The 20,567-nt window shown below is 41.4% G+C and overlaps 2 protein-coding genes across 3 annotated transcripts; both read left to right on the top strand.

The window, feature by feature from the left end:
* The first annotated feature begins 1,349 nt into the window (after window positions 1–1,349).
* Window positions 1,350–4,112, top strand: LOC135088929 (uncharacterized). Its single transcript, XM_063983991.1, has 2 exons — window positions 1,350–2,452; window positions 3,003–4,112. The coding sequence occupies exons 1-2, from the start codon at window positions 2,329–2,331 to the stop codon at window positions 3,230–3,232; spliced, it is 354 nt and encodes a 117-aa protein (XP_063840061.1). The 5' UTR covers window positions 1,350–2,328; the 3' UTR covers window positions 3,233–4,112.
* A 5,138-nt stretch (window positions 4,113–9,250) lies between these two features.
* LOC135089253 (glutamate receptor 4-like) lies at window positions 9,251–20,208 on the top strand. Of its 2 annotated transcripts, XM_063984702.1 has the most exons (11): window positions 9,251–9,583; window positions 11,374–11,519; window positions 12,105–12,208; window positions 12,647–12,737; window positions 13,033–13,191; window positions 13,299–13,446; window positions 16,323–16,540; window positions 17,246–17,397; window positions 17,588–17,698; window positions 18,098–18,258; window positions 18,898–20,208. In XM_063984702.1, exons 2-11 carry the CDS (start codon window positions 11,481–11,483, stop codon window positions 18,981–18,983), a joined length of 1,269 nt encoding a protein of 422 aa, XP_063840772.1. In that variant the 5' UTR covers window positions 9,251–9,583; window positions 11,374–11,480; the 3' UTR covers window positions 18,984–20,208. The 2 variants fall into 2 exon arrangements, with proteins under 2 accessions (XP_063840772.1, XP_063840771.1); XM_063984701.1 differs by lacking the exons at window positions 9,251–9,583; window positions 11,374–11,519; window positions 12,105–12,208 and having other exon boundaries at window positions 12,393–12,737.
* The last annotated feature ends 359 nt before the right edge of the window (window positions 20,209–20,567 follow it).

The raw sequence follows: 20,567 nt of genomic DNA, 5'->3' as shown, positions 1-20,567 counted from the left end.
TGTTTTCTTTGTTTATATGTATCATAATTCCCAATAGTTCCCATATTTTTTTGTTTTTTGTTTTTTGGGGTGAAGATTGGTCAAGGGCAGTTTGTGTTGCTACTTTCTTCTTATTTCATATTCATTCAGATTTTATGGTATATTTCATTTTACGTAATTCTCTCACATTCGCGTAAAAATAATCTCTCTCTCTCTTTCATATGACTTGCAAGGGATAATATAAGTGACCCTCATTTTTTTTTTCTTTTTTCCTACTTCCTTCAGGCTGAGGACGTCCTGACAACAGACGCCAGCCACCCGCACAACACTTCTGGAATCTCTCTTTCTTGTACCCACTCACCAAAGCAAGCACGGAAATACTCATCTCTAGGGGAGCATGATGGGACGCAAATAAAACTATGATAAAAGTTTGTGTTGAACAGGTAATTGTTTTTTGTTATTTTCCACATTAGAGAATGTTCAAATAAGTGGAAAAAATTGTAAGTCTTACGCAAAAGGTTTGAAGATCCGTAAATGTCGATAAAATAACGATAGATGGAATGTGGCAATACTCTTTGTTACTATTAAAATGAGCGTCTTTATTTATATATTCTTCCCTTCGTTCATAAGAATATTGAGAACATCAGAACACAATTAAGCTAAAAAAAAAAATACACATATACGTAGGGAAATAAAACATCTAACATCCTCATTCATAAATTTGTCTAATCTCTTAAAACTCCCTCATGACTCAACGACAGCGAACCGATGCGATGGCTAAGCATGTTCGTCACCTCGCTAAGTGCAATTCGTCGTTGCTTTCAGTGGCTGCCCTACTCATCCGTCACCAAACTGGCCGATGGTAACCTGACCACTGGAGGACCCATGGGGAAGCTGTTGGATGTGTTCGCCCGCTACCTGGACTTCGAGTGAGAGAGAGAGAGAGAGAGAGAGAGAGAGAGAGAGAGAGAGAGAGAGAGAGAGAGAGAGAGAGAGAGAGAGAGAGAGAGAGAGAGAGAGAGAGAGAGAGAGAGTAATGTTCCTCCGTTTCCTCCTTCAGGTATGAGTTGGTGCAGCCTCCAGACGCCAAATCAGGCATCAAGCTCGCCAATGGTTCCTGGAATGGCATGATCGGGATGGTGCACCGCAACGTGAGTCTGCCAGCAGTGTTGTCAATCTTCTTCCTCGCAGCCTCCCTCCCAGAAAAGTGACTAATGATAATTCTGATAGTTCACCCTCTTTGCTTCTCTCACTCATAACTAGATGGACGAGATGCATGTGAGTGTGTCAAGTACTTATCAAATTTGAGAGGAAAATCAAGATGCCGGAAAAACTAAACTGGATTTCTCTCGGATCTTTTACTTCTTTATACTCTTTTTAAGGAACGGCATTAGAAGTTGGCTTTCTTGGTCTTTTCTTCTTAGCTAATCTATCCATTACATAAAAAGACACATAATATAATAGTAATGGTAATGCAATTGTCTGTACACTAAGCTTACACCCTCTTTAAAATTGGGTAGCCAAGGCAAGGTGTCTTCATTCACACATCAATGCATTCACATTCATTGGTGCTCTCTCACATAGCCTCTGAACATTAAAGAGAAAGCGATGATCAATTACGCTTCACATCCACCAGCATCTCCTGAAGGATGAGTAAGCAGAGTTGGTTTACGTTTAATACACTTTAAAACCCCAAAGCTCTTTTCCTTATCTGGCCATACTCGCTGACTGAATCAAATGTAGAATCTCCTGTTGAGGCCCAGGTCTGCCTGCATTCCTGTATTCATCTCTGTTCTCCATTCATCCCTATCGCAGACAACTACTTTTACTTGTCTTATAAATATCTTTATATCTACCAATTTCTTCCTACTGTCCATCCATCCTACTCGTGGTCATTCCCTTAACCTCACACTATTCTATCGTAACGCTCCTTGCTGTGCTCCATCGGCCAACTCACCGCATCTCTTCACTCCTCGACCCTCGCGATCTAGGACGACGCCCACTTAAAATTTTAATCTCCGGCAGGAGGTGGAGATGGCGCTGGGACCCTTCAGTGTGACGGCGCAGCGAGAGGAGGACATTGATTTCTCCATGGCAGTGCTGAGGGATAACCAGGCCATCATCACCGCCAGACCGACGGTGCAGGAGGACAATGCAGGATTCCTCAAGCCCTTCGATCTAGTGGTTGTAGTAGTGGCAGCAGCAGTGACGGTGGTGGAAGTGATGATAGTAGTAATAGTAGTGATAGTGGTAATCCTGACACAGTACCTTGGCCAAAAAGAGTATTGTTAATTTTCTTGATGTTTCTCTCCTCACCTCGTGCAGCTGTGGGTGCTGGTGCTGGTGAGCATGGTGGCCATGGCGGGCAGCGTGATCGGCGTGGTGGCTGGAGAGGGAAGGATCTTCGGTGAGGCGCCAAAGAACATCGTGGCCAAGACGTGTATCTGTGTCCTCTCTATACTCACGCAGGATGGTGAGGCAAAACGAGTCAGCCTCTGGGAGTTTTCTAATATTTCCTTACTGTGTCCTCCTTGTGTTTCTCCTGTGTGCAAGAACCTGGGTACTCAGAAGTCAGTGGGGATCAAAGTAGTCCTAAACATTTTGACAACTCATTCCCTGAAAGAACCCTTGCACTGTAGAAAATTGCACCATTTATTCAAGACTGTGTAGGGTAATTGTTTCTTGCAGATTGTGAACTCAAGAGAAAAACGTTTACTTGGCAATCTGACCTTTGTGTTGTCATATTTTCTACGTAGATTTGTGCAATGAAAGAACTTGAATTATGCTGTCACTTTTTCCTGAAGAGTGTACTGGAAGTACAGGAGGATGCAGACAGGCCTGCTGGCGTTGCTTCTGTTGTTCTGTCATAGCCTTCAATTCTTGCTGCCTTCATCTGCTAACACTTTGTCTTGTGGAGCAGCATTGTTTACACTTAACGACAATTGAACCTAACAAAGAACATTCATCTGACTTCCCCTTCATCTTTCCGTTTCCCTCCACACCTCCTCCTCCTCCTCCTGTAGGATCCGAATGGGTGCCGCCCCATGACGCCGGTCGCGTGCTGCTGACCACCTGGCTGCTGGCGTCCATGGTGTTCATGTCGTCTTACGAAGGCATCCTGGTCGCCATGCTCACCTTCCCGCGGGTCATGATCCCCATTGACTCCCTCACAGACCTGGTGTACCAAGACCACCTGCCCTGGAGGCTGGAGTACGGCGCCATGATGGCACGCATGAAGGCAAGTCAACATTAAGTAGCAGTAAGATGTTTGTCCTCCCTCATGTCAGGAACAACTTGCACTCTTACTAAGCTTACACATCAAGGACTGCAATTTCAAACACTTACATAGGTATCTCATTTCGACTATTTTTAGCATGACTAGTGGCAGCTACTGGAGTTTTAAAGGCTGCTTTTATGGTTCCAGTGACGGGTCAACAAGTATTCTTGACTATAAATGGAAAGCAAACTCAAGGAAAACCAACTCATCATCACAGCAGTCTTTGAAAAGAGTCCATAGAGTGCAAAGCGTTACAAAGTATGGTTTCAATTCCCTTACGATGTTCTCTCGACGTTAAAAGAAGACAGAAGAATATTCACAAAAGAGACATTGATGTGTACATATACAGGTTTCCTTTGAATGTTATTTTAAATTCATTCCCTTGACAGGATTCCGACTACGAGGTGTGGCAGAAAGCCTTCCACGGCATGTCTGGCACCATCCCTGACTGCTGGTCGGCGCGGAACGACCTCATCAGGGGAGAGTTCGCGGCGGTGTGCTACGAGATGACCATGATGAAGACCATCTCGTGGGACTTCAGGTAACCACATCACCTGTCTGGCTTGTACTCGAGGTGATGTTTAAACCCAAGACTGCACATGCTGTACTAAAATATAAAGGTCGTCTTCTCTCATTGGTGGAAACTTATGACATGACACTGATTCCTATCTACCAACACACACACACACACACACACACACACAGCACCTCAGGCCAGTGTCACCTGTACATCGCCCAAGAAAGGGGTTTACTCCGTCATGGTCGCCATCGCCTTCAGGACTAACTCTTTCTTCCTCGAGGGAGCCAATGAAATGTGAGCTAAAAAGACATGCGCAAACTATTCGCTTTAAGTTTCTTACCATAAATAGAATAAACAATCTTGCTCTCCTTGCTTTATTCCCTTTTCCTGCCACTTGCACTTCCTCCCTCGTGATCAAAGACTTTTTTACTCTCCTAGCACATTAATTCCTTTCCTAACACATTAATATTTTACTGTATTCCTGCTGCAACAATCTCAGACACCCTATTCTATTTTGTTCTCACTTATCCATACCAGCAAGGAATAAAACACTTCCCCCCCCTCATCTTCACCCCAGCATCTCCAGACTCATCGAGGCAGGGCTCCTCGATTACTGGCTCATCTCTGAGATATCCAACACCACCCAGTGCCTCAAGCCTCCCACGGCAGACCGCAGCCAGGGAGTGCAGCCCCTCTCGCTCACCTCCCTACTGGGCACCATGTACCTGCTGGCGTCGGGTAAGAGAGAGAGAGAGAGAGAGAGAGAGAGGAGAGGAGAGAGAGAGAGAGAGAGAGAGGAGAGAGAGAGAGAGAGAGAGGGAGAGAGAGGAGAGAGAGAGAGAGAGAGAGAGAGAGAGAGAGAGAGAGAGAGAGAGAGTCTGTGTCTAAAGATAACAGAAAGTAAATTTTGTGTAGCTCATTAACCCTTTGAGTACCACCATATTAGCTCACTTTCACTGCTGATAACAATACGGAAGTGTACTATCTTTTAAGACAACTTTCTTGTAATGAGGGTACTAAAATTTTTCTCTGGCTGCTCACAGACTACATTTCACAATATATCTCCATTTACTCCTTTCATAATTTATAACAGGTGTGATTTTGTGAACCTTAGAAAGTGTCTGGTGCTAAAAGGGTTAAGGCAGGTATTGCTGGTCACAGGACTCATTACAGTTGTTCTTCTCAGGCTGGTCAATGGCACTTTTGATCTTCGTGACAGAGTACATAGCGGCGGCCCTCAAAACCCCAGCACCGCCTCCGCTACCCTCCGTGACCGTTACTCCCGTCAACACACTGCAGGAGGGGCGCGACTCTCCAACACTCACATCGTCACTTTAAGCCTGGCGGGGCAGGACAATGGTACGCTAATGGATGTCACGATTTGGGTGATTGTTTTTGAAAGTCTTTTTTCTCTCTTTCTTGTTCTTTGGTCTTCTTGTTGTTTAAACCTTCTTCTCCTCCGGTTCCTCTTTTTTTTTTTTTTTTGTTCTCTGACTCCTTCTTTTCCTCTATCTTTTTCTTCTTCTTTTCTTCTCCTTTTTTTTTCTTTTTTTTTCTTCTTCTTCTTCTTCTTCTTCTTCTTCTTCTTCTTCTTCTTCTTCTTCTTCTTCTTCTTCTTCTTCTTCTTCTCCTCCATCACCTCCTCCTCCTCCTCCTCCTCCTTCTCCTCCTCCTCCTCCTCCTCGTACCATCGCCCACGTTCCTAGTCAGACTTTCGCCAACGTTTAAATCTCCCTCCGCCTTCATCTCATATCCTTTCTGTCCAACAGGTCGCTCATGATGTACTAAATAACCACTGGAAAAATGGAAATAAATTCATATATACATGATGTAGGCCTTGTAATTTCGAATATTCTTTTTATATAACTCATTTTGGGACTGGCATCTTCAGTGGGTCTTTTTTTTTTCATCAGTCTTTTGTTGGCCTTTGGACAGAAACCATTTTCTATTAAAAAAAATAAAAAATAGCCGGAACTTCATAATCTTTACAATAAGATGTTTATTTCGCACAAGTTACTAGACACAGACATTTTTTTCTTTCATTTTCTGTTTAATTTGTATACGTATTTTGGTTGACAAATTAACTTAATCTAATCTAATCTACACTACTACTACTACTACTACTACTACTACTACTACTACTACTATTACTACTACCGCTACTACTACTAAAAAATAACCCTTTGCATGTCAAACTCGTATTGTTTTTGCCGTCGAGGGAGGGAGTGAGGTGAGGGGAGGCGCATGACAGACGCTCGCTACATCTACAACTGACTTCTTTGTGCATTTGTAAGTGATTCAGTGCATGGCTCATGTCGCGTCATCTGTGTCTTCCTTTCTCTAGACACGAGACAGATATTCATTCCATCAATCCTTCCCCTGAATTGTCGAGTAGAAAAAAAATACACCACTTATTCAGTGTGTGTGTGTGTGTGTGTGTGTGTGTGTGTGTGTGTGTGTGTGTGTGTGTGTGTGTGTGCAAGTGGGGGTGTTTGGGTGTGTTTGGTGAGAGCTGAAGGGATACGTCGATTAGTTCATAACCTCCCACCAGCAGGAACACACCAGTCTCTTACACTTGCTTTATCTGCAGAGTCCATTCATGAGCTAAGTTGGTATACATGAACTTCTGTTGTGTGTGTGTGTGTGTGTGTGTGTGTGTATGTGTGTGTGTGTGCATTCTTAACCAACTGTTCTTAATTAACTTTGTTTTACATGCGAGCAATCGAATCAAGGTTTCTTTTACAATTTATCTTGTTTCCTCTTCATGAGAGAGAGAGAGAGAGAGAGAGAGAGAGAGAGAGAGAGAGAGAGAGAGAGAGAGAGAGAGAGAGAGAGAGAGAGAGAGAGAGAGAGAGAGAGAAAAATACTCCACTTGTTTAAGTTCAACTTTTCACGTGAGCTTTCTTTTCTCGTTCCTAACACGATGCTTAAAATTTTACTACCACTATTTCCTGGAACAGTAAGTCACGTGACAGACAGTGCAATTGTATCGATGAGTTATTTTTTTCATTTTTTCTCTTCATAGAATTTCGATACTTTTGACTTCGTTATGGAAAAACCGAAAGCACTTGAATACCCCTTCAGTCACGTCATTAAAAGCTGGAAAGTCACACATAAAAGAGTCTGACGAAATTTTCTCTGCCTTTGTGTTTATTTGGTGTGCCATTTACCTGCGTCCTCTAAATGCTGTTTTTTCTCAACTTTAGTGAACGTGGTGGAGATACAGAGTAATTACAAACGACACCACTAGCAGCACAAAGGAGTGATGGAGTAGTTAAAACCATTTCGTGCATGGTTTCTTCACAATTACATCGTCTTGTGTTTTTGAAATATAATGACCAAAATAATTACTCTAGTTAGCAGTAATAGAGTAAATTAGTGTAAAAAAATCTTAAAATTGTCTCTGAAAGTCACTTAAAGGTGGATACATTCTGAGCTGTGGAGAGAAAAGTTTATTACAAGGGAATTAAAGATCTTACTTGCAGGTCAGGACAGGTAAGGAAGCTCACTAGAAAATTATTAGAGCTTTCATTCTCGCTTAATTAATTGGCTTGTAATGACGCGGTGAAAGCTGAATGATTAATATCATTACCTAAGCCGCCGAGGTGATTAATTAATAAACACGTGTGATTGCCATGTTTGATTCTGTCTTTATAAATATTTTGCTGCTTCTTACTGCTTGATGATGATGATGATGATGATGATGATGATGATGATGATGATGATGATGATAATGTAGGATGATGCATTATGATGATGTTCGAAAGTCAGTCTACATGGCATATTTTCTATCGCAAATCGAGTCAAATTTAAGGCAAAACTTGTATGATAAATGCAGAAACATGACCAGTGGCAATATGCTCCCCAGAAAAATAAAGTACAGAGTATTTCGAAGACAAATATAAGAGGTATGTTATATAATTTAGACTAATTATCTGCTAATCAAGTAGAGTATTGGAATGTAACAACTGGAGAGATACAGGTGCGTCGAAAAGAACATCCAACAATTACAGGATTTGCAATAATGGTTTTGGTTTAAAGTAGTGCGTGAGGTTTATTATTTTTGTGGATTTTCTGTTTCCTGTACTTATTTCTCTATGTTTTCACGTTAATTCGATGCTAATTTAATGTCGATTTTTTTCTTTTTTTTCTCTTTTTTTTCTCCTATTCCTCTCCTTCCTCCTCCTCGTCCTCCTCCTTCTTCTTCTACTTTTTTTCTTTTTCTTTTCTTCTTCTTCTTCTTCTTCTTCTTCTTCTTCTCCTTCTTTGTCTTATTATTATTATTATTATTATTATTATTATTAGTAGTAGTATTTTATTATTATTATTATTACTAGTAGTAGTAGTAGTAGTAGTAGTAGTAGTAGCAGTAGCAGGAGCAAGAGAAAAACATGCAAAAAATATTTTGTAGGAACGAATATATGAATAAAGATAAAAGCAAAGGAATACAAAATAACAAGAATGGTTCCAGATGTAGATAGCCGCCTTATGCAAACACGCATCATTCATCCTGATGGGCAAACACTTAAACACAATGAGAATATTGAATTGTCGTCATATCACGACAAGACATTGCAAGACGCCCAGCAAACACCATTCATTTTGTAGCTTTATTGACATGATATAAAAGTGAGAGTATGCAATTTGAATATCACGTTCATATAGTATTCCAGAGCGTCATGTTCCCCATCTGGCGGCAATAAACGAATGACACCAGGGGACAACTGTTACCACGGAGGGCACAGATTACTTACCTTTCATTCACACTCTTAGACAGCCACACATTACGGGATTTAGTGGTGAAATAGTGATCACAACTAGGTTATCTTGTACTATTGTGCACCTAGAAAATTCACGTAAAAGTAACAGAAACGTAATGGTGAAAACTGCATACGTAAAAAAAGGAAAAAATTACATGAGATAAATTAGGAAAAGTCAAATAATACATTTATATATTATACATTTTGATTCTAAACAGAAGAGTAAAAAAAAACAAAAACAAAAAAAACAGCGGAAAGTAACAGAAATTAAATGAAGAGAGAGAGAGAGAGAGAGAGAGAGAGAGAGAGAGAGAGAGAGAGAGAGAGAGAGAGAGAGAGAGAGAGAGAGAGAGAATAATAAATAAGAAACCATTACTTCACAACATGTCACAAGAAAAAAAAAAAAAACATATATATAAAGTTATGCTCTCCTGCATCTTGAAGAATAAACAGTAGAGTGACAAAAGTAATTAGGAAGAATAAAACAATCCGTTCAAAACCACCTCTTCACATCAAAGAACTTGTACAGTATTTCCCTTTAGTGCAGCGACACCAAGAACAAACAACAAAACACGACAGAAAGAAAATACACAGGAAAAAAAGAACAATGTACATAATGCCTTCATTCCTCAACGTGACCAGAAGTGCTACAATTAACCTGGCTATAATTCTGTTTGATGATATCATTGCCGAGCCTCTATTACACTGAAGAGAAGCTACCACACGCCTCTGACATACACCAAACAAGCACAGCGTCACCAGAAAGACCAGCTCTGCATATAAACTTTAGGGATGCATTATGGATCACCACCAAACACCTGAAGGAGATAAGAGCTGTTACCGCCACCTGTCTCACCTGCCGCTACCTGTGAATCATACACGGCCGATGCTAAACACTGCACAAGCTCTTTAATTACGAAGGAGCACTGGAGGACACTTACGTATAAATCACATCAATGAGAGTCTTGTAAACCCCGCCAGACACACGCGACTCACGCCAACACAGGTGTCCGTGCCTGGCTGCTCTGGACTTCATTCTACGCACGAGTGAGTTACGAGAATTCCCAGTGTGCTGTGTGTATTATTGAGTGTCTGGTGTGGGTTTCATGTTCCCTAATAAGGTTTTAGTTACGTGGCGCATGCAATGGTGGCTTAATGTTTTAGACTGCCACTTTACTGTGTTCTCATTTGTTTTTATTAAATGACAGGAGAGTATTTTATGTTCCCTAATAAGACATTGGTTATGTAAAGTATGCATTGTGTGTTCAGTCCCTTTAAAAATAATTTCTCGTCTCCAGTTTCCTTCACATCGAAGAGTTTGCCAGATAACTATCTACGAGTATATTAATGAATGAAGTGTGACGTATTTTCTGCTTCCTAACAACATACTTGATAGGTGTGGTGTGCCTGTGTGTTTGGTCGTTTATTATTAGTTCTCGCCTCGGTTTCCTTTCACTGCGAGCTTACCGAACTGTGTTTTATGTATTTCTGAAAGACAAAGGAATGATAAGTGCACATTCCATAATTAAATGATGGCCACGATCGTGACTTGTGGAGTGGCTCTTAGCGGGACTTGAAGACTTGAAGAATAAGCAGCCCTCGTCTTGGCTGTTTAAGACTGCGAGTAAGTTAGCTTGAGGAATGCATAGACCTTAAATAAGTCAATTTTAAACAATTTTTTTGGGGTATTCCTTAGACAAGTCAGTGTTTTATGCCGTTTTCTTGTGTGTCTTGCCCAAAGTTACTTGTGCATCATGGTGAAGAAGATACAGTTACCTATGCTTTTTTTTGTGTGTGCTTCATGAAATATATTAAGGCATGTTACAATATTTCGAATGAATGTCACTTTACTATCAAGTTCTTAGCCATTCAGTGTCTGGGGAAATAGACAAACTGGCTATGGCGAAGAGTGTGACATCTGGGAAAAGCTAGGGAAATGTATCGTCCCAGTGGAAGCGTTGGTCGTTGGCGGCCGTGGAAGACTGAATGGAGCTTCTTTGGTAGCGACTAAGAGGTTAAGGCAGCAGGAATGACAAGCGTGATTTGCATAGGAATAATGTAGGTCGTCATTGTGTTATAAGTTGTTGAGTTTGCGTGATGGAAAGTGCACAAAGAGAAAAATCTACTCGTATATGTGTGTGTGGGACGGTACAGTATACAGCAATGACATCGTACATTATACAAGAAACCAGCTACAATATTCGATGAGTATGATCTGATTCTAGTGTAGGCAGAGGTACGTAGCATGCTCCAAGAGGTAAACTATTCCATATATTTACTCAGTCACTCATTTAACAGGTTTTCTTCACAAGTCCCTGTCTAATTTTTATTTTATTTGGTAGTACTGTATAGTATTCTACCTTATTTTATTGTGTTTAATTGTATTATATCTTGTATTGTTGTGTTTTGTGATAGTCTACCTTATCCTATCTTATTTTACTGTATGTATAGTATTTTGTTTCACTTCAATGTATTTTATGGTAATCTATCTTAATTTATGCTACTTTAATGTTTGGGGACCGACACCTCAAGTAGGCCTTTTATTTTATTTTATTTTATTTTTATTTTGTTGTACTTGGCCGGTGCCCATCCTACATAAAATAATAATAATAATAATAATAATAATAATAATAATAATAATAATAATAATAATAATAATAATAATAATAATAATCTATGTTAATTTAATGTACTTCATGGAATTTATCTTATTTCTTTATAATTATACAAATTAATCTCATTCTACATTCTAGTTTTATCGCATTTTTATTGACTGCAATCTTTTTCTTTCATAAAATCAACAAGAGGTCTGCGTGTTTCTTCTCTTCCTCATTCAGGTCGGAGACGCTGCGAGGACAAGCCACGCCCCGTCTCCCGAGTCCATTCTTCGTGCACCCACAGACACACGCACGGACTCAACTCTCGCCATCTGTCGGTGAGAATCATGAACGAGAAGACCATGATAAAAATTGCTGCAGAACAGGTGATTAATGTTGTTATTTTCATTACAGTTATTGTTGTTGTTGTTTGTTGTTGTTGATTGTGTTGTTGTTGTTGTTGTTGTTGTTGTTGTTGTTGTTGCTGTTGTTGTTGTTGCTGCTTCTGCTGCTGCTGTTGCTGTTGTTGTTGTCGTTGTTGTTGTTGTTGTTGTTGTTATTGTTCGACTTCTTTTTCTTCCTCTTGCTCTTATTATTGTTCTTGTTCTTGTTCTTCATGTTCTTCGTGTTCTTGTTCTTGTTCTTTTTTTCTTCTCCTCCCGCTCCTTCTTCCTCCTTCTCCTCTTCTCATTATTACTATTATCATTATTATCACCAATCATTGTCACTGTCATTGCAACACAGAAATAAACTAAAACCAAATCACTTATACTAACACTTATACTAACACTGACAAAAGCTTAGATTGAATACCAAACCACAACACAAAATTAGACCTATGTATAAGAAAGTGCGGTAGAAAGACCCACTCTTTGTCGATCACTCGTAGTCACTATAATGTTTTGACTTTGCTTCACGTATAGTTGTCCTCAAGGTGCTCGGTGAAGTTTATAATGCAGTCTTTGTTCCAGTGGCTGCCGTACACCTACGTCACCAAGGAGCCCGGGGGGAACCTGAGCGCGGGAGGACCAATAGGAAAACTTCTTGATATATTCGCCCAGTACCTAAAGTTCGAGTGAGAGAGAGAGAGAGAGAGAGAGAGAGAGAGAGAGAGAGAGAGAGAGAGAGAGAGAGAGAGAGAGAGAGAGAGAGAGAGAGAGAGAGAGAGAGAGAGAGAGAGAGAGAGAGAGAGAGAGAGAGAGAGAGAGAGAGAGAGAGAGAGAGAGAGAGAGAGAGAGAGAGAGAGAGAGAGAGAGAGAGAGAGAGAGAGAGAGAGAAGCATGTATTCTGAAAAGGCTTTGTTCTCTCAGTTTTAGAAGTTACATTGATAATTAACTGGCTTTTCAAGAATATTTTTGCCATTGATGATACTGAATACTTTAAACTACCAGCAGAATTATGAAAACACCTTTAAAAACCATAAAAACTCCCATCAGAGCCTGTCAAAAGCTGTGATAAGACGCTGGAGCGAGAATCCAGCCAAGACTCACAGTTCCTTCGCCCTCACCTTCAGGTACGAGCTGGTGCGGCCCCCGGACTCGTACTGGGGCATCAAATTCCCTAATGGCTCCTGGAATGGCATGGTGGGAATGGTGCACCGTAACGTGAGTCATGAGTAACAACGCCACACAAACTTTAAGTCCTGAATCGTCCCAGCCTCCTCCACATGAACCTGATGCCACAAAGCTAAAAAGGGCACCAAGTCATCAAAGGCTCTCTAGAATTGCTTATACTTTTTCATTAATTTATTTTTTTTTGAGTATAATTTCGTCTTCAATGGTGCTGGTTTTATCCCAAAACTCTGCTTTATTCTGTGAAGACATGAGACATCCGTGCATCCAGACCGTGTGCTCTTAGTGATAAAAATTCACCGTTTATTATTTCCGCTAACCGCTTCAGGAAGTGGAGATGGCGCTGGGGCCCTTCGCGGTGACGGCGCAGCGGGAGGAGGACATTGACTTCTCGATGGCAGTGCTGACGGATAACCAGGCCATCATCACTATCAGACCCACGCTGCAGCAGGACGTGGCAGGTTTTCTCCGGCCCTTCGACTACAAGGTTTTGGTGGTGGTAGTTACACTGGTGGCAGTGGTGATGGTGACTATCCTGACACAATGACCTTGCATTACTTATCCACCTACAGTTCCTTAACTTCCTTCCTGCAGGTGTGGCTGCTGGTGCTGCTCAGCATGGTGGGTATGGCGTGCGGAATGGTCGGCGTGGTGGAGGGCGAGGGGAAGGTCTTCTTTGAAAACCCTAAGAACATCGTGTCTAAGACGTGTCTTTGGATTTTGACCACGTTAACACAGGAAAGTAAGTCTTGTAGGAATTGCCAAGAATCTCTTGGCTCTGTTTTCGTATGTTTACATTGCTTTCATTCTATCTCCGTATCCTTAGAGGACAAGGCCTCTAATGCACTGATCGCCAGCCCAGCCAGTCCAAAATGACAACAACATTTTCCACCAAATTAGCGAGATAAGTGACACACACGACGCCGTAATCCTTGGCGATTTTAATGTACCGGTGACTAAGTGGGGCGAATCACTCACCTCACACCATGAACACGTCCTAAATAAAAGAAAGTTCACCTACACAATTTGTGCAAAACCCGACACGTAATAACTATGTCCTCGACCTTGTGCTTGCTACGAATAATGAATTAGTAGAAAATGTGAATGTCGGAGAGGAGTTTAGTAATAGTGACCACCGCGCAATTACCATCATTATAAACTTCATGGCTAACGAGTCAAGTAAAAGCAAAGAAAAATTCCCTGACTACAGAAAAGCAAATTTCTTTAAACTCAAATTAGTGCTTAATCAAATCGACTGGAGTCACTTACGTAACACCGCAGATATTAGTGTTCACTGTAAATTTTTCATAGACAGATACTTTTAAAGCAGTGCAAGAATGCGTACCACTCAAATTGTTAGGCCTAAGTGGTGGAACACACAAATAGCTGAATGCCTACGCGCCAAGAGGGATGCCCATAACAAATTAAAATCCTTCAGTGATAACAAAGAACGCACAAGATTCGTAGAGATAAGACGTAAAGCAAAGAAGTTAATAAAACACGGCAAAAGGTCCACCAAGTTTTATGTTGCGAACCAGAATAAAACAGACCCGAAGGAATTTTGTAGCTTTATCAGGCAAAAGAGAGTGATTATTTCAACTATTGGACACATAATTGACAAAAAAGGAGATTAAACCAACGACGAGAAGCAAATTAGTAACATTCTAAACACTTTCTTTGCCTCAGTATTTACAGCAGAAGACCTCAATGACATCCCTACGGTGCCAGAAGTCTAAATTAATAAGAACAACGTCCTAACTAACATTAATATAACAAAAAGTGACGTGTCAAAATGCATCTTAAAAGAAGCAAAATCCGAATTAGTTAAACCACTGACCGTATTGTTCAATAAATCCCTGCAGTCCAGTACAATGCCTGATGAGTGAAAGGTTGCTAACGTAACTTCGATTTAAAAAAAAAAAAAACAGTAAATCTTTACCATGTAATTATCGGCCAGTTAGCTCAACCTTAGTCGTATGCAAAACTCTTGAAACACTAATAAGAGACAAACTCGTTAACCACCTAGAGGGAAACAACTTACTTTAAAATACTGAACACGGCTTCAAACAAACAAACTTTCTTGTTTGACGAACTTATTAGATTTCTTCTGATATTCTGAACCAATATGACGAGAGTAAAGCGGTAGACATAAGTCCCCCACAAACGTTTGCTTTCAACTAAAATCACACGGTACCCAAGGCGACGTGTTGAGATGGGTAGAAAACAGGCTAAACAATCGTAAACAAAGAGTAGTAATAAACGGAAAAGCATCCAAGTGACTAACGTAACCAGCGCGGTGCCACAAGGATTAGCCTTAGGACCTGTTCTCTTCCTTGTTTATATAAACGTCATAGATGACAGTGTTACCAGTATAATATCGAAGTTTGGTGATGACACTAAAATAGCGATCCCGTAGTCTCTAACGAACAAATAATGGAAATGTAGAAAAATCTAGACAAGTTGTCAGAGAGGGGGCAAACCTGGCAAATGAGTTTTTAATGCAGATAAGTGCAAAATACTTCACATAGGGTATAAAAACGAGAAAGCAATGTATATTTTAAATGGTACTCAACTTAAAAGTGTTGACAACGAAATTGATTTAGGAGTAACAATATCCAGTGGATTAAAACCCAGCCAACAATGTTCAGAAGTCGTAAAGAAAGCGAATAAAATAATTAACTTATTCGATAGATCTTTTGAATATAAATCTAAGGATAGAATCCTCTCTTTGTATAACTCTTTAGTCCGTCCCCCTTTTGGAATATTGCGTTCAAGCATGGTGCCCCTATTACCAGAAAGACATTGATAGATTAGAAAGAGTTCAGCGCAGAGTAACAAAAATGATACCAAGCCTAAGAAACAAATCATACGAAGAGCGTCTTAAAGAATTAAATATATTCCCATTAACACAAAGAAGACTAAGAGGTGACTTAATACAGGTGTTTAAAATCATCAAAGGCTTTGATAACATGGACTGAAGTAAGTATTTCACGACAGACTCTTGAAATTACACGTGAGGAAAAGGTTGCTAAATTGATGGGAAATCCTTCAGTTCTCATGAATCCAAAAAATAATTTTTCCACAGAGTAGTAGATCTTTGGAATGGGCTTCCTCGAGACGTGATAGACTGCAACACCGTAGAGACTTTTAAATGCCGTCTTGATAAATATTTTGCCAGCAATCCGCGGCTAATAAAGTTTGTTTGTTAGTGATTAACTTTCTTGCCTTCAGGAAATGGGGGTACCTCATTTTATTTATTTTCTTTCTTTCCTATAAAATTTCCGTCGGGTTTTTCCTTCTCTAATCCTGTAAGATATTTCTTTCCGACCTGTTTTCCTGTGCAGCTCATGCCTGAAGGAGTGGAGGGTGGGGAGAGAGCCTTCTGCTTTCCTGTCCTTTTCTTCTAATATCACCCTAGTAGTCCTAGGTCAGGTCACCTCGTGAGAACCGCAAGGTTTGTTGTGGCCTGTTTTTATATGTAACTATGTAACACAATGGTAGGCAGACTGGCCTCGACACTGTAGATATTTCAGTATAAAATCAAGCACTTTCTCCCTTTCTCTCTCACTTCTAAAACTTTCTTCCTTGTTTGCCTCCACACTTGTCCCACACCTGCAGGTTCCGAGTGGCTGCCGCCCCATGACGCAGGTCGCGTGCTGGTCACCACCTGGATGCTGGCGTCCCTGGTGTTCATGTCCTCCTACGGTGGCATCCTTACCGCCATGCTCACCGTGCCGCGGGTCACCATCCCCATTGACTCCCTCGCAGACCTGGTGGCGCAAGACGACCTGCCCTGGAGGCTGGAGTCAGGGGCAACGATGCTTACGCTGCTGCAGGTGGGTCAGCGTACTTGCCCTCCGTGTTTGCTAACCAGAATCAGTATAAAGAGAGTGACTCCCACAACCACAACGTTTACGTATCAGTTTGAATTGTCTCACTACGAAGCTTGACAATGGTTTATACAAGATTTGCAAACGAAAATGTAATGGAAAACCTCAGACCAGTAGAGGCACATTGGTTTCAAAGTCTGCATAAAGTGTCTTCTCTCATCTTACAAGACTGACTTACATCTTTGCATCACTTTAAACTTTTCAACGTAAACCACTGACTGTCGAAAGGTTCAACTGACATCACACATATAATGGGCTGTTGATTGACTGCAGGCTGTGGGGTGTAGGGAAACTCCTGGCTGGCTGGGTGTGGAATTTGGCGGGGCAGACAAAACTGCATACAGAACAGCAAAATACATGCTGGACAGCGTCATGCCGAAACCAGTGTCACGCGTGGCCAAAGTGTGGCATCATGAAAATCCCGCGGCGTTCTTGGGTGCCACGACAATCAGAAGCTAGAGGTGTCTCGGCTTGGGGGTTTGTCTCATGGGCAGGCGACAAGGAGAGGAAAAGACAAAGCAGACTTGTTAAATCCTGAAGGCCAATTCTTTCCTTGTCTGTCTTGTCTCAACACGCGTCACAACCGATGAAGCACATTATGTTATAACAGCAGCGTATCCGAATGTGATATTTCCTTTGTCCCTTTGGTAGGAATCCGAGGACGAGGTGCGGCAGAAGGCTTACCATGGCATGTCCGGCACCATTCCTGACTGCTGGTCGGCGCGCCACGGCCTCATCAAAGGGGAGTTTGCTGCCGTGTGTGACATGATGACAATGAAGAAGACGATCTCGTGGGACTTCAGGTAATGGTCTCACTTGTCTGCTGTCTCGTTGTGTGGAGGTTACCGAGCTACAAGTGTTGCTTAGCGCCCTCATGCAGAGACTTTACTGTAGTATTAACAATTTGCTTTATTTATATTTCATTTTTATTGACCTAACCCCCCCCCCCTCTCTCTCTCTCTCTCTCTCTCTCTCTCTCTCTCTCTCTCTCAGCACCTCAGGCGAGTGTCACCTCTACATCGCCAATGAAAAGGTTTACTCCAACCTCATGGTGTCCCTCGCCTTCCGTGTGGACTCCTTCCTCCTGGAGGGCGCCAATGAAATGTGAGCCAAGGCCACGTGCACGGCGTTGTAGTCTTCATTCATTCCTTCACTTTCTCATCCTTCAGAAAAATTAAAAGACACATAATTTGCTGAAATGACGACATGCTCTTCGACTCACTGATTTATTATTTCATATCTTATTTCGTAATTATTTAGTGTATGACCTAATTCAGTCACTCATAAATGTTAAATATATGGTTTAATAAGTTAAGCGTACAGCAAATGATCTCCAAACATCTTCCTGCTATTATGAATGAAAAAATAATAATAATTGTATGATTCCGATAATAAATACAAAAAAGAATACTCGCACCAGCAATGCATAAACCCTCCCCCACTCACGATATGATCACAATATTACAAAAGCAAGAGACTCAAGTAGCCACACTGTTCCTGCAGCATCTCCAGGCTTCTCGAGGCGGGGATCCTCAACCACTGGCTGAGCTCCGAGACTTCCAACACCACACAGTGCCTCAAGCCGCCCAGCGCTGACCGAAGCCAGGGCGTGGAGCCCCTGCCGCTCAGCTCCATGTTGGGCACCATTCTCCTCATGGCGGGCGGTGAGAGAGAGAGAGAGAGAGAGAGAGAGAGAGAGAGAGAGAGAGAGAGAGAGAGAGAGAGAGAGAGAGAGAGAGAGATGGGGGAGGGGTGTTGAGGAAGATATGGAAGCTGGTAAACAATGCTACGTACTTTCACGATTAGATTGGATTGAGTTTGCAACACACTTTACGCAAATTTACGGTTTTGCGATACCGGGAGTGGATCTTTCCTTGCCGTGTCTAGTTCTATATATGAAGTTCATTAAAAGTCAGTTATCGGTTCTCGCAACTCATGGCAAGACTGGCATTAGGTCATGCTGCCACCTGCTGATTGGTGCAGATGCTCCCCTTTTCTCTTGGAAACGTGCCGCAAAAGGAGTCTATTCTTACAGAAACTCTGTATTTGTAAGGTACCGGAATATTATATTTTCACAATATGGTACCTTACAAGTAAATGAGTGTTTAGGTAGGAAAACAAATTATTTGTTTCACGTGCTAAATGAAAAGTATAATATTAAGAGCAATTAGTAGGTGAGAGCATCGCCCTGTGGCAGCATAATCGTGTTCACTTGTCCTCGGTGGTAACCTAACTAAGAGAGAGTCCATGATATCGTGTATATTGAAGATCACAAGTCTTACCACGGGTTTTGTTTATCTCAGGTTGGTCACTGGCTCTTCTGATCTTCATTGGAGAGAACATAATGGTGGCCACCATGACTCCATCTCCACATTCTGCGCTACGGTAACCGCCACCACCATCACCACCACCACCAGGATGACGTGACGCTCCACCACGAACAGGGCAACGTGTCACTCAGATGTACCGGCGCTGGCTTGCAATCTGTCATATCAATAAACAATGAAACCGAGGCATCATCACAAAGACCTTCAGTGATCCCTGTTTGGTCTGTGATTTGGTGAATTGGTCGTTCCCTGTCAGGAATTTGTGAGTATTGACTGGAATACGCAGTACAGTTCTGGTCACGAAACTACTAAAGACCAAATTTAATGGAAAGAATATAAATCCCAGTCACAAAACAAGTGCCTACAGTGTGTGATTTGTTGTAGAAAAAAGACTTAAGTTTTTAGACATATTCTCTCTCCATGAACGAAGATACTGGTCAAGGCTACGTCTCTGGTCTCCCAGTCTCCCAGTCTCCCAGGTCTAGCAAGGTTACATTACGGAGCATATATTTCATTTCCACCTGTTATGTCATTGCTATCATGGCTGGCAGGTATTATAATCAATAACTCAATCACTACATAACAAATGATCAAATTAAACAGGCAATCAAACAATAGCTAATCGTACGGTCAAGGAGTTTCTAATCAATAATCTCATTTTAGTGTATATCAAGTATCATTGTTGAAGTGAGAGCAAATTAATAAGTAAATTACCAAACAATCACCGGAATAATTGACACATAAGTAAATAACCACATAAGAACTATTAGAATTATTTCAGTTTTCAAATTCTCTGTTGCTCAAGTAGAATTAAATAAACAGTAAATAAATGAAGCAATGAAATATCAAGCCAAAACTGACAAAGTAGCCCATGAGAACCGGTTACACGGACCATAACTTTGCAGTGAATGATGTTAACTGAAGTAAAAAAAGCAGAAATGTGAGCAGATTGATGAACAGAATGAATAAAAACTCGTAGTTCATGCATAATCTAAATATCTAACACAAACCCATGCGGAAAACATCATAAGTCGTCACACTCACGATAACTAGCTAGACAGTCAAGAACTTCACAAGGAGTGCTGTCAACTTCCTTCGACTCAGATGAAAAAAAAAAAAAAGCAGGATTGTACACAGATTAATGAGCAAGATGAATAAAAACCCGCAGCTCATGCATCATCTACACTTCCCATCTCGCGCCTCGACATGCTGAGCGACAGTACACGCCTCGCAGCAACACGCAACACCTGGAAATAAGACGTGGAGGCAATAATGTATTCTTCTGCAAGTCTCCCTTCAAATATTAGAGTAACAAATTACATTTTCAGCACAGCATTACCATGAATATATAAGCAAGAACGAGGGAGATTGCGTGTACATACTGGCACTACTTGCAGGACAGTGGTGAGGTGAGGAAAGTTGGAAAGAGGTGATCAGTAGCAGGGAGGGAAGGTGTATAGGTGAGTGAAGGATGGTAGAGTGACGCTGTGTAGTAAAAATGTGATGGGAGGTGCCATCCATAACTGGCTTGGTGAGTGGTTGCGTGTTTCAAGTAATTCGTCTTAATGTAGCTATTACATTCTTACCTGCACGAACGTCTAAAAGAACAAGGTTGAGATCGATTCCCTTTCGTGTGGGACAAAAGA

The sequence above is a fragment of the Scylla paramamosain genome, chromosome 32, assembly GCF_035594125.1.
Source record: "Scylla paramamosain isolate STU-SP2022 chromosome 32, ASM3559412v1, whole genome shotgun sequence".
NCBI classification, from domain to species: Eukaryota; Metazoa; Arthropoda; class Malacostraca; order Decapoda; family Portunidae; genus Scylla; species Scylla paramamosain.
This window is presented reverse-complemented; position numbering and strand designations above follow the sequence as displayed.